Raw genomic sequence first — 13,810 nt, forward strand, 5'->3', positions numbered from 1 at the left:
TTCTAAGAAGGGAAAGTTCCCTCTTTTTGAAGGGACACAGCAGTTCCTTCTGTCCTTGTTAGGCTGCAGGGTCTTAGATCTTAAAATAAAAAAACCCACATGCTACACAAAAGCACTGTTTGATGGTAACTTCTTTGTATTTCCAAATTGTGCTGTGTGAACTTTGTCACCTTTTCTTGCTCTGCTGAGCTGAAATAATGCAGCAAATGGAGTTCCACTTAACAAGAACAATGATATGTAAAAGCTGCTACTTTCAGTAGCATGTGACTTGTTCATAAGACAAGATGCTCATGGATACACTACTAGAGAGGCAAGACTGCCAGAAATAATACAGATGCCACAGAAATCTGTTACACCATTATGTGCACCATTTTGCAAGTAGAAGCCTTTGGCCTTTTTAGTTTTCAAGGGCAACAGTTTCTCTCAAATTCAACAGAGAATATTTTCAAAAGGGAATCAGTTGCCTGTGTTGGTTAAGGACAAGTCATAATGACAACAGCAATAGCATTCCCTGTCTCATTTTGCATATGATGCATACGGAATTTGCTTCAGACAGGCACTGTATGTTCCATGTATATCAAAATTCACTGTGTACTACACTGCATGAGAGAGGGTTTAATGGCACCTGCAAAAATCATGGTGCCTATAGCCCACCCAGTACCAGAATTCCTGATTTTTCAGACTTTTGACAGTTGTTCCTCTCTTTTAGAAAGCACCAATGGCTCATATATCTCAATATATACATTATTATAGATACTATACATTTTAAACAAATAATAAACATTACTAAAGATTTAATTATTACAATGAATAGCAAATTTCTGCAAGATTAATATCATATAGCAGATGAGTAGTTATAATCACTAGTATAAATATGCAAATGCTTTGGCAATTTCCAAATCTTAAATTTCAACTCCAAGCCCAGTAAAATACTCTTTCTCAACTTTTTATGCTATTCTCCTTGGGAGACAGCTATCAGCAAGGTTATTCATCATATTTTAATCACAAGGACCCATGGGTTTGTCAGACAGAATGTCCAAGAAATAGGTGCCAGCCAATTATGCTAATGCTTTGCAGTGTGGCAGTACATTTTACAGACTGAGTTAATGCGTCCTGCCTGTGAAAGAGAAAAAAATACTTAAACCAGCTATCATAGACTAGAGCTGAGGCAGTAAAGTTTTTGGATGATCCACACAATGAAGTATTCTGATTATTTCATACAAAATCCAGGGAAAACTTCTGCTTTCTGAAAAATTCACAGGAATTGGTAATTCTGCTTCTTGAAAAAAAGTAAAAACATTTGATTTATTTTTTTCAGAATACTTAGAAGTCTAGCGCATGCCACTAATAAGAAAGGAATTATACAGAATATAGCCTAAGTATTTTATCCCTTATATAAGAAACACACTTCTTATTTCTAGTCTACAAATCATGTGTTCCTTTTGGGGATCATTTAGAGGAAGAATTCTCCCATTTGAGGAAAAATTGTATGGAAGATGTTATTAAAAGGGTTATATTCCAAAATATTAATATTTATGACTCTACAAAAAGGACATGAAATAAAGATTCTAAATATTACAGTGCTGATAATTTTACAATTTACCTAGTGAATTCTCAGAACTAACGCAATCTTCTGGTTTACTTTCATGTACCTACAAAATACCTATAATATTTTGAATAAGGTAGGCAACCAATATAGCAGAAATTTGCTAATCAAACCTAAATATGCTCAGAAGACTCAGTCTGGAGCACCAAGCACAACCAGGTATTAAAACTGAAAAAAGAATTCCATACTTCTTACTTTATTGTATACAAATCAATCCTGATCTATGGTGAGATTTACTTTTTACTCTCACTGTATGGTGAGAGTATAACACAGTGCATTTCTTGGAAATCTTGCTGCTAAGATTAATTTCAAATACAAGCACTGAAGTATGATTAACTAGTTTTTTATTAGAATTCTTCTTATCAAGCAATCAGATGATTTTACATCCAGAGCTGTATTTATTGTGACATAAAGATATGGATACCGACTCTCAGAAAAAAACCTTCAAAATATTAAACTCATTAACCAAAATAGCTTTTCTGAGATTAATATACTAATTCCATAAATCCCACTTAGAACATCCCCTTTTCATTATGCAAACAGCTATCATCCAACATAAAATAATGTGATTTAAGAAAGGAGCTACAAAAATCATAATCTCAATAGCTTTGTCTATATAATTTTGCAATGCATATCTCTACTGTCAGATTTCTTTATGCATATTTCTTAACTGTCCTTAGGTCACCAGTTTCTTTGTCAGCACATACTTTATAGGACTATCAGTAGAAAAGTAGTTGCTGAACTCATGCCATGATCATTGATCAAGTTGCTGTAGTAGGAACTGCCTATGGTTTTCAGTAAATGCTATTTTTTAAAATCAGACTTAGTTACTTGCTACGTTCTTTGTCAGCAGAAATGGGAAGTCCATCACTCTGTAGATGGATAAGCCAAAGCTCTTTTCAAGGAATGTCAAGGACCCCTTCCTTGCTGCACATAAGGAAGCAGACAGCAAAATACATAGAAAATAGGAGCTCTAGAGATAGATGACCACCATATCTGATAGTGTTGATAAGTACACACATTACAGAACAATTTATGTCAGTGTTTCACTTCAGACCCTGAATTATTTTTTTTAATTTTATTTTTGGGTTTTTGTTTTTTTTTTTTTTTGGTAGCAAAACCCCTGCACTGAAAACTAGATTCCAGGCACACAAAGGTCTTAGCTTCAAATTAAGCTAATCCAAAAATTCTGCTTCAGGGACTCTAAGGTACTTCAATTACTAATGGGTTCAGCCTAAAGGCCCAGACTAGAGTTAGACCAAGGCAAATTCCCCAGCAAAACATCTAATGAAGGCCTGGGGTTCTCAGACAAATTCCTATTTCCATGCAGTGCTTGCTAATGTAGCCATAGCCTTAGAGGAATTACAGCTAATCAATACTACAAATAATATTTGAGGAAAAAAACTGCTACTTGCTATTCCCTAGAATGCTGTTTTTCAAGATGCAAGGATCATTTTCATTGGAAACATGTCTGTGTGACAGGCTGACATTTATTCTTGCACCTGTCTTCACTCACATGGACTGACTGGACCTAATCATTTGACCACTAATCTCTCTGTAACCTGCAAGGCGAGACCCAGAAGCAAAAAGGTTCATAAAATCAGAATTCTTAGAGAAAAATGAGGACAGTTTCAGGTCAGGAGGAAGGTTTATTTTGCTTTTCCACCACCTGTGTCAAACCACAGGCTGAGAAAGCATGCAAAGGTGACTAGTTTTGTTTCTACTCTTTTGGGTAAGTTACTTAACTGGTGAGAAGCATTACAAGAACACAACAACAATAGAAGCAGCAGATATAATGGGGTAAAATGGTTGCCCTGATTAGAAAGTTGTTGAGACTGAAGTCATTGCTGAAGGCTAATAATTGAGAAATTAAGGCCTCTCTGTGACAGCCTGAAATTTCCCTGGATTCACAATGTATCAAGAGAAAATACAATCCAGAGCTCTGAATGTCAGCAAATAATTGGTTTTGGTACCATCTGTCCCTAACCCAGTCTGCTGGGGTTGTAGCTCTGTGCAAATTCACTCCACATTTTCTAAAGGGAGCCACAAGAACTGATCAAAGGTAGCACAAGCACCTGCCACTTTCCCTGAAGAGAATTTGCTTTTAATTACCGTCATTGTTTCCAAAAAATTTTGCTCCTTTTCTCCACTGATAGTATCTTTGTACCTATGTTTTCAAAGACTAACTAACACATCATGGCATTACTGGAGCACAATATTATTCTAAAAGCAAACCCAAACTGCACTGCTAGGACTAATGAATGTTTCTGTTTTTACTGATCTCTTCCAATAAGGAAAATGATATAAACTCTTTTTCTAGACACACTCCCTCAGTCTTTTCAGTTTAGGATATTTGTTTTATTTGTTTCGGATTTATTAAACTGATTAGTATGTAACAATGTCCTGAATGACCAAATGTTGACTTAAATTGACAAACAACAGAACCCATCTCGTTCTCTTTTTTTTTCCTCAGACATTGCAGGAAGTAATTACATAATCCATTTCACTCCTTTTGCTTCCAAGCATAATTTCATTTGCCATTTTGTAGCATCTGCCAAACTGTTGCTTCTTTCCTCAGAGAATACCTAAACTCTCCCTTATTTTCTGCTCTGACTGATGAAATTCTTGGTTATACATTAGTGAGCATGATATTATTTTTCTATATTTGTATTTTAATCATTTGGGTTTGGGGCTTTTATCTGCTTATGCAAACTTGCATTTAAAAATTTAGCTTTCTTTACAGATCACTCCAGCCATATCCATGCTTTCTAAAAGGTTCCAGAATAATTGAATGACACTTCAAATGAGATATACATCTGATATAGATTTTTTTGGTTATTGTGTAGATGTGGCCACACTTGTGGCACATAAGCAACACATAAGACGTGGAACTGGGCACTAATGGAAGAAAAGGGAAATTTCCGTACAACAAGGAAAGAATTTGGAAAGACCAAATCAAGTTCTAAGATGAAGAGAATGAGACAAGTTCTAAAATGTAGAGGAAGAGACAAAGGGTAAATTCACTAAGCAGACTGAAGAAATATTGAAAAATCAGGGTCCAGAAGAAACAACACCAAATCTCATAACACTACAGAATTAAAATCTGTAGATGCTGTAGTGCAGCTGAGACAGCCAAGGAGATATACAGTGGAATACATTATTAGCAATAAAAAACTACTAGAAAATGAACAGAGGATACTCTCTAGATGGTCAGAGCAAAGGAATTACTACCATGCTACAGAAACTAAGTATAATTTTTGAATGTTTCTAAAGAAAAGTACCGTGCCATCTATCAGTAGTGCAGACTGAAAAAAAGGCACGTAAATAGAGTGGTATGATTAATCAAAGTGAAGTGTAATTCACAAATGAAGATGCACAGAGCTTTAGAAAACTAGATATCCCCAGAAAGAGGTGGTGTCTACACTAACTGAACTCAGAATGCATCTACAAGAAATACAGAAGAAAAAAGTAGATCCAAGAGCACATTCTCTGTACAAACTTAATTCTCCTTGGTTGGATCATAACAGGACAGCTATTAAGCAAATTAAAGCAAAATAAGTTTCCTTTGAAGCTCATAGAAGATGTAAGAGAAACAGCACTGAAACAAGGAAATGTTAATTTTGAGCATCATTGCAATGATGACTGCTTATTAGAAAATAAAACCCCTCATGTAGGATTGGCAAATGATGAGAAAAGAAAATTTGTCATACTGCTTGATGATGAGAGTGAAAGAGCAATTAAAAAAATTGGTGGTAATTTTTTTTTAAATACAGACACATGAAACAGTATGTATTATATACAAATACAAATACAGCAGTAAAATAGAGAGAGACAACTCAAGAGTGAAGGACTGAACACCTGAAATAATCTTTTCAGACCCTTTGCCCTTAACCACAGTCCCTGGCTCCAGAACTGGTGGCCTCCAAAGCTAAGATTTGATGAAGTGACTTAAAAGGGGAGGCATCCCCTACATGTGGTTTGTGTGCATAACCTCAGGGAATAAACCAAGAAGGAAAGTAAGTGAATGGGCCTAAGATTAAACAGAAGACATGCCAGAGAAAAGCAGTTTAATCCAAAGTGAAATTTAGATTAAACAACTGTGTGTGCATTTTACATGACTGAAAGGTATTGCACAAATTTCCCAGGGGTAAAACCTGAGGTTAAGACTACCCTCTGGTTACAATGTAAAGTGCAGTAAGTACTATTGATGTTTTCTAAGCATTACAAATTATTCAGGAGGAAAAAAGTTGTCAGCTTAACAAGGGAATGGAGAAATAGTCCTTTGGAGGATTTAGCAAGAAGATTTAGCAAGTAGTAGAATCTAGTTCCATAAAAAAGCTTTACTCTGATTGGAAAGATAAGGGAAGAGGACTGAGAAAAATTTAAGGTGCAAATGGTAGTTGTAGATCCAACATGAAAATTATTAAATTTATTAAATTATTAATTATTATTACATTTACTAGATTTAATTTTATTTTCTATTTTTAATACTTATTCACCATTAAATAACAATACAAAAACTAGAAAATTGACTCCATTCTTAATCAAATTCTACAAAAAATTATTTATATCGTTTCATTAGGACATACAATAAGAAGGTGACAAAAAGGAGAGATGCAAACAAGAATGGATGGAAAAGAACAATATGGAGGTAGATAGTAGGAAATGTTACCAAAAAATGCTGCAGATGTAAGTAGCTTGACAACAGGGGAATGACAAGAGAAGTTCCAAGTTGAATTACAACAGTACAAAAGTGGCTATTTATACAAGACATATTCAATCTCAGATTAATAGTAGAAGGGAAGACAGGAAATACTGCTGGGTTCCCAGGACTATTATTTGTTATTTAGGTGGACATTCTAAATTGGCCAGAGAAGAAAATTAGGCACGCATAGCAAGTTGTAATTCCTACTGAGCATTTTACCAGCTTGAACTAAAACCAGGGGGGAAAAAAGGCACCATCAATGCAAAACAGAATTGTAAAGAATAAAATAATGGAAATGAGGGGTTTTTAACATTTACTACTTGGTAAGACAGCAGAACCTACTTATAAAGTGATGCAAGAGTCTCTATGCTGGATTTTTCCATTTAATGGGGCTGCTAATTAAAAGTACAAGAAAAGATTGACAAAGATACCTCTTATGGCTCAACCCCAAAAAAATCTGGAGCATGAAAAGGTCAGTGATAAAATTCACTCTTTATCATGGTGCTGTCATAATGGGAGTAGGTAAATTTAAATTTAATGCTGTAACCACTTTAGGATCACCAGTCCCTCAGGGGGACCAGGTGAGAGCCACCAGGCTACTTCTGTAAGCTACTAAGGAAAGCAAGAACTTTCTGATGCCTTGAATGGGTCTTCTGAGTTAAGGTGACTGATTAAGTGGACTGTGGCATTTGAAATATATCTTTCTGATGTAGGAATCTGTTATGTAATAATGCAAAACAGACTTATAAGCCCCTATGCATAATTTTAAGATCTTTTGAAAAATACATGCCAGTTCAATTTAAGAACCACAATAAAACTTCTAAAACACAAACGTATATACATGCATACATATAAAACATCTGTTTTATAAAGTAGCACATACCTCATGAGGGTTATAATCTGGGGGTAACTTCTCCAGCATCTCATCAGCAAGACGCTGCACCACTGCTTCCCGGGTTTCTCCCCCTCTAGTACTGCTGTCTTTGGGCTGGATGCTCACTATGGTACTGAATGTCTCATTGGCCAGGTTGGTCTGGTAAGTTATATCTGCATTAGGGTGAAGTCCAAACACCTTAAAATAAAAGGTATAAAAATTGGGGGGAAAAAAAGAATGCATGAAAATGGATAAACAAGGAAGAAAATTCTCAGCTCCATAAAACAATAAATGTGAACAGGCCAGTGGAAGTTCTTCCATTTAAATTGTCAAGGACAAAATCCAAATTGCACTAAAACATTAACACAGGCTGCATATGCAATAGTGTTTTCATTCTTTTCAGTGGAGAGCTTTTTAACTGATCTCACTATCTTCACATGGATCATGCTGTGGAATGGTGTCAAGGAGGTTAGAACAGATCCCTTTCCTTTGGTTTGGTGTTGGAAATGTCATATGTGGGCATTGACCCCTTAGCATTAGCTCTTTGTCTCCATGGGTCTATTGCTGTTGTACCAGCTCAAGTAGATGCCTCTAATTATCTGACCAGTCAACATTTCTAACATGTTTTATTTTACTCAGACTCTTGGGCTTGTAAGGCATGCAGCATGGTAAATAAAATAATGCCACATCTGAAGTACCTAAAGATAGTGATACATTGAGGATATTTTATGGTTTAGCTATTTTTGGTTGAAGCTTCCCCCTCCTTACTTCTTCTCCTGAAATTGAATTATTTTATTTAAGATACAGCTAGCACAGAATTACTGCAAAGCTGCCCTTTGTCTGAATGATAATAGCTTTTTCAGAAACTTCTACTGAAATATCACTAAGTCTATAATTGTCAGATTGACAATTGCAACCCTTCTCCAGGAGGAATTGTATGTTCTGTGACTTATTTCACCAGCTCCCATTTAATTATAGATACTACATATCTCTCACAAACTTTGAACCACTGATCCATCAATGAGGAAGCCTTGCCCCCAAACTGAGCACAAAAGCCAAGCAATCTTCTGTTTCTCATTTTTCACATTTTTTCACATATTCAGTTTTCATATTTTACATTAGAATAAGTATATTGCAAGAAGGCACTTCTAGAAACCAGTATTTACATACTCTGAGGAGAGAATGAAAAGGGCCATTTAATATTGTTATACTTGTAAATCTAGAAACTCGGGGACAAGGGATATAAGTGGCTGCACCATTGCCAAAGTCAGCAAAGCAGCACTGATCTACACCACTTGGGAATCTTATGCTTACAACAGCACAAAGTACAGACCTAATACCACATTTGACTGAGGGTGTGACTATAACAGCACGCAGGTAGATAGGATTTAATGTTTTGCAAACAGTGGTTTACTCAAACTCAATGTTTAGAGCAGTAAAAGGCAAAAATACCAATGCACTTTATTACACCATATTTTATGTGGAAGGAAATACACATTTGAAGATACATTCTTTTCTGCTTTTGCTCTTGCACAGTGAGGGCTTATTTGTTTGGTTTTGCTCCAGCAGATTTTGTGGCAATATTATAGCCCAAGTTAGCACCATGAAGAATATTTGCTATATCTGTAAGTGGAGCCCTATTCCAAGGGCTAACTTAAACACTGAATCAATATTAACAAAGACAGGAGACAGCTCTGGTCCTATGGTTTCATGCAAGTGATGTATGAAGAAGAAAGAAAAAAGAAACCAGTGGGTGGACCAGTTTTCTGAATGTCCTGTGTGTTAATCAAGGACCCAAACCTCTTGTTCTTTTTGAGCCAAAATCTCTGTAAAAGTTTTGTAAAAAGAGAATGTTGGATTCTGTCTTTGAGGGTTTTCCAGCCTTATGAATCCTCAAAACCAATTGCTAAAGCTATACACTCCTCTGAAACCACTTCTCTATCATCCCCCCCTCAACTGGATGGGGGACAGAAGTCACAACAAAAAGTCCACAGTCTGAGATAAGAACAGGGAGAGATCAATCTCCAGTTATTATCCCAGGCAAAACAGACTTGACTTGGGGAAATTAACTGAATTCATACCAATCAAACTGGAGTAGGATCATGAGAAACAAAACCAAATCATAAAAACACCTTCCCTCCACCAGTCCCTTCTTCCCAGACTTAACTTCATTCCCAAATTCTCTACTTCCTCCCACTGGAGCACAGGGAGACAAGGAACAGGGAACAGGATTTGTGGTCACTTCTTCACACACAGTCTCCAACTCCTTCCTCCTCAGGAGCAGGACACCTCCCACTCTACCCCTGCTCCAACATGAGAGTCCTCTACAAACATCCATTGGGCTGCTCCACTGAACTGCTCCAGTGTGGGTCCCTTCCACAGGGGGCACAGTTCCAGGAACAGACTGCTTCAGCATGGGTCACCTCTACAGTCATAACCTTGGCCAAAATATCTCTCCATCATTGACTCCTCTCCCCATGGAGCCACAGATCTTGTTCCAGCATGGACTTCCCACAGGGTCACTGCCTCCTTCAGGCATCCACCTGCTCCAGGGTGGGGTCCTCTATGGGGTGCAGGAGAATCTCTGCTCTGGCACCTGGAGCATCTCCTACCTTTCTTCTTCACAAATCTTGGTGTCTGCAGAGTTTTTCCTCTCACTTATTCTCACTCCTCTCTCTTACTGAAAGTTCATGTGCAGCTTTCTATCCTTCATAAATACGTTATCCCAGCAGTGGGTCTGTCTTGGAGCTGTCTGACACTGGCCCACAAGGGGGAAGCTTCTGCCAGCCTCTCACAGGAGCCACTCCTTCTCCCCCTGCTACTGAAACCTTTCCATCCCAACCCAATACACCGAGTTCAATTGCCCTTCTCAGAAGACAGTGTTCATTCTGCTCAGAGGATGAAATTTCATCAAAGGAGCAAGGACACTGCAAGCAGGCCAATACAGTCTTTCTTAACTAAAAAGAAAAAAGGAATTAATCAAGGATACACTGTTTGGACTAGCACCGTATCTTTTGTGAAAAGAAGAAGATTGGGAGATTAAAAGGTTAAAGGTTTTCATGAGCAATTTTGACAGATTTTGGAATGACAGGAGAAAGTCACAGCTTCCTTCCTAACAAGTGAAAATGTGAAGAACAAAAAGATGTTTGCATTCCTGGACTTGCCTCTATTTACATAAAAGCCAAAGGTAAAATTCCCCTACCTCAAACCATACATACAAATTTTTTACAGGCATCAAAACACTTTAAAAATACATTGCAGCATTGTGAGATAGGTTCCCAAGTGCTTAAAAGAGCAGATCCATGAAAGCAGAACCTGAAATCTGATAGAGCCAAGGTTCATACACTGATAGGAATCACTTCATGAGCTGGGCTCAAATGGATCCCAGTGATGCCTTATATCATGTCTGCATTTACTCTTACCTGGAAAAGGTACATCATTGCTGGCACAAATACCTTTGCATTCTGGCCTCACTGTCTTCAGAGATTCAGAACTTTCAAGCTTATTTTATGACCTTGGAAACTTCTCACCCTCTCAGCCAGAACATTATCGGTAAGTGAAAACCAGTTTTTTCTGTTCCACTCAGTCTATTTAATTTTAATGGAACTTATTTCCAATGGCATTTATCAACTTAATAGAAATGAGACAGAAATCCAGACCATTCACCTCTGTTTCAATTTTCCAGAGCATTCTCTTCTGTTTCAGTTTTAACTAACTTCAGCATGTGTGCCTGTACTGGAGGGAGCAGAAAGTCATCATCCTCCAGTTCCTGTCACCACTGTGATATGCACACATTGGGTCATGTAAAACTGGTTACAACCAGGAGCTACCCTGCACCCTACCCCACCAATTCATGGCAACATCCATATCCTTTTTACTGTCAAAATGGAATAAACTCCCAATTATAACTTTCAAATGAGACCATGGGCTTTTTTACTTTTATTATTTCTCAGATGGCATGTCTGCTCAATCCCATACAGAATTGTGAAATCACAAAATATTTTGGTTTGGAAGAGACTTCTAAGGGTCATCTAATCCAAATCCTCTGCTCAAGCAGGAGAAAATAGAGCAGGCTGTCCGGGACAGCGTCCAGTTGGGATTTCAATGTCTACAAAGACAAGACTGCACAATATCTCTGGAAAAACTCTCCCAGTGTTTGACCACCTCCACTTAAAAAATAGTTCTCTTGTTCTCAGATGGAATTCCTGTTGTTTAATTTATGTCCATTGCCTCTTTTCCTTTCATTGGACATTATCAAAAAGGCTCCAGCTCCATCTTTACAGCATTCCAACAGGGTTTTATACACATTGATACTTGAACCTTGCTGTATCAACCTTCCAGAAGATAATTAGGGTTGCTAAAAGTCCTCCATAAGGACGAGGGCCGGTGATATGAGACTTTTTCTAGTTGTTTGAAGAAGGCCTCATCTACCTCTTCCTGGTCAGCAGATCTACACTGAATATCAATTATAATAGTCTGCCTGCTAATCTTGACCTATGCATACTCAATTCTGAAAAAAAAAAAATACCTCATTAAGTTATTAATCTCACAAAAACTCCCTTTAATATATTAAAATATTTTACCTCTGGTGTGTCAGTCACTGGCAACTGCTCTATGTACTGGAGATAGTCTTCCACTGTATTCCCTTTTGGAATAACGTAGCCTTTGTAGAAACAAAATTTTTCACTGAACATGTGCTCTCCAAACCAGACTCTTGCATATGTGTTCAGCAGGGCCTTGTCGAGGTCATCAGTCACACGGCCTCCATACTGCACTTCTCCAAGCATGTAGCGGACACAGCTCCAGTTCACCCCCTGTCTGATGCCCACATCATTCAGGTGGTTCTGAAGGAACTGCACGCTGGCTGAGAAGTCTGCCTGATTAAATTCGTAAGGAATATTCCAGCCCAATGGGCCAAACTTCCTTCTTTCCTGTAGAATGGTTGGAATTAAAGGTAAAACACTGATTGGTATTAATTGTGAGAAAAGCTTAAGTGCAGAAGAATACATTAAATACTTTAAGAATGCAGTAGTCCAGCTGGAACTCTATTTCACCAACTTTAAAAAAATACATTTAAAACTTGATTGATTATCTAGCAGTTGCATTTTGCACAAACAAATAAGAGGAATATTAATATTCTCACAAAGAAAAAGAAAATCCTCTTTTTAAAGTATTTTTTAAATCTCTGAGTCTGGAACCATAGTTTTTGAAATTCAAAAATTAAGCTACTGCTTGAGGCAATGGTGTTCAAAATTATCAGTCATTATCATTTTGTGGGTTCTTCCTATGGATTAGATATAGTCCTATCACTTATATTCCTATCCCTGTTGTGTCTGCATGGTGCAGACACAAGCAGAAAAAACTGCTTCTTAGTGAATTATCTACAGACTCAGCTGGCAGTACATAGGTGTTAGGGTAATATCTGGTAATTGCAATTTTTTTCTTTTAACACAGGCTTCCACTGGACCACAATGTATCAGTGCATGGATGCCACAGAGCTAAATTAGCCAGGCTCCAAATATAAACTAAGAGTACTGCAAAATCTATTCATAGGATGATGAAAAGTTGTGGTTAATCCATAAAGCACTTTCTTTAATGGAAGTCCTGAAAGTCAAGACCCAAAATCTACTTTCATTTCCTCCTACAGGTTTCAGAGCAGAAAGGATTTATATTCACCCTCTTACACCTTCTCATTGTGATTGCAGCATTTTGTGACTATGGTTTTCCAAACTATAAATTGTAAATTTCTTTAATATGTTTTATGAGTTCAAATATTAGTAAAAGTCCAGTTAGTTGAAAGACAGATCACACAGTCATTGACCAGGACTTTAATAGAAGAGTACTCAAATTGATCATTACTTGATTGTCCTTTTTTTCCTCTGAAATATCATCCCTGTTGGAAATACAGGACCAACATGAGCAAAATTATAAGTTCTAATACAGCTGCAGTAATAGAGATATGTTGTTATCTTTCTTATTTTGTATTAATTTGCCAACATGGGACATCCCTTTAAAAATGTTTCTCATTTAATAACAAGGTTCATTAATAAATGAAACATGGCTTATAAATGAAGAAGAGATGTATTTTTAAACCTGAACAGTTGTGTGAAGAAATGCTACAGCATATAGCAATGGTTTCCACTGTGGCATTTTGCTCGCTCCCAGCAGATCCTGAGTAACAGCTGAGTATGTTCGCTTTAAGCCAGCTTTCACACCTAGAAGGTAAGTATCAAAATGTAACACATTAGCAAAAAAAATGTATGGAATCCATAAGTCCAAACTCTGTTAAGCATAATTCTCTATTCCAATTTGCAGTATCATCTCACTTATACCTTCAAATAATGTCTTAGAATCAATCATCTGTTCAGCTGGCCATAGCAGGCAAACTTCAATAACATTTTGTTTTAGGTAGGTAACAGAAAAAATTGATTTCAACAGTCCAGAAGGATTTAAGATTGAATAATCGTATTCTAAATGAACCCATAAACAACTGAAATAGAAATATAATTATTTAGCAACTATATGGCAATAAAAAAGACATCAAACATCAAATGAAATATATCACTGAGTATCCAAGAGTTTGTTCTGCTATTTACTTATTATAAGAGATTTTAGTTTTATTTAA

At 36.9% G+C, this 13,810-nt stretch overlaps 1 protein-coding gene across 1 annotated transcript in view; it reads right to left on the reverse strand.

Annotated features, from left to right (window-relative positions):
* LOC131087332 (dynein axonemal heavy chain 5-like) overlaps positions 1-13,810 on the reverse strand; it is a 149,278-nt gene that overhangs the window by 16,349 nt on the left and 119,119 nt on the right. The window contains exons 71-73 of the mRNA XM_058030916.1: positions 13,279-13,400; positions 11,769-12,116; positions 7,195-7,383 (exon numbers count right to left, since the gene is read on the reverse strand). Coding sequence (XP_057886899.1) covers positions 7,195-7,383; positions 11,769-12,116; positions 13,279-13,400 — 659 coding nt within the window. The remainder of the gene's footprint in view (positions 1-7,194; positions 7,384-11,768; positions 12,117-13,278; positions 13,401-13,810) is intronic.

This window comes from Melospiza georgiana, chromosome 1 (assembly GCF_028018845.1).
Source record: "Melospiza georgiana isolate bMelGeo1 chromosome 1, bMelGeo1.pri, whole genome shotgun sequence".
NCBI classification, from domain to species: Eukaryota; Metazoa; Chordata; class Aves; order Passeriformes; family Passerellidae; genus Melospiza; species Melospiza georgiana.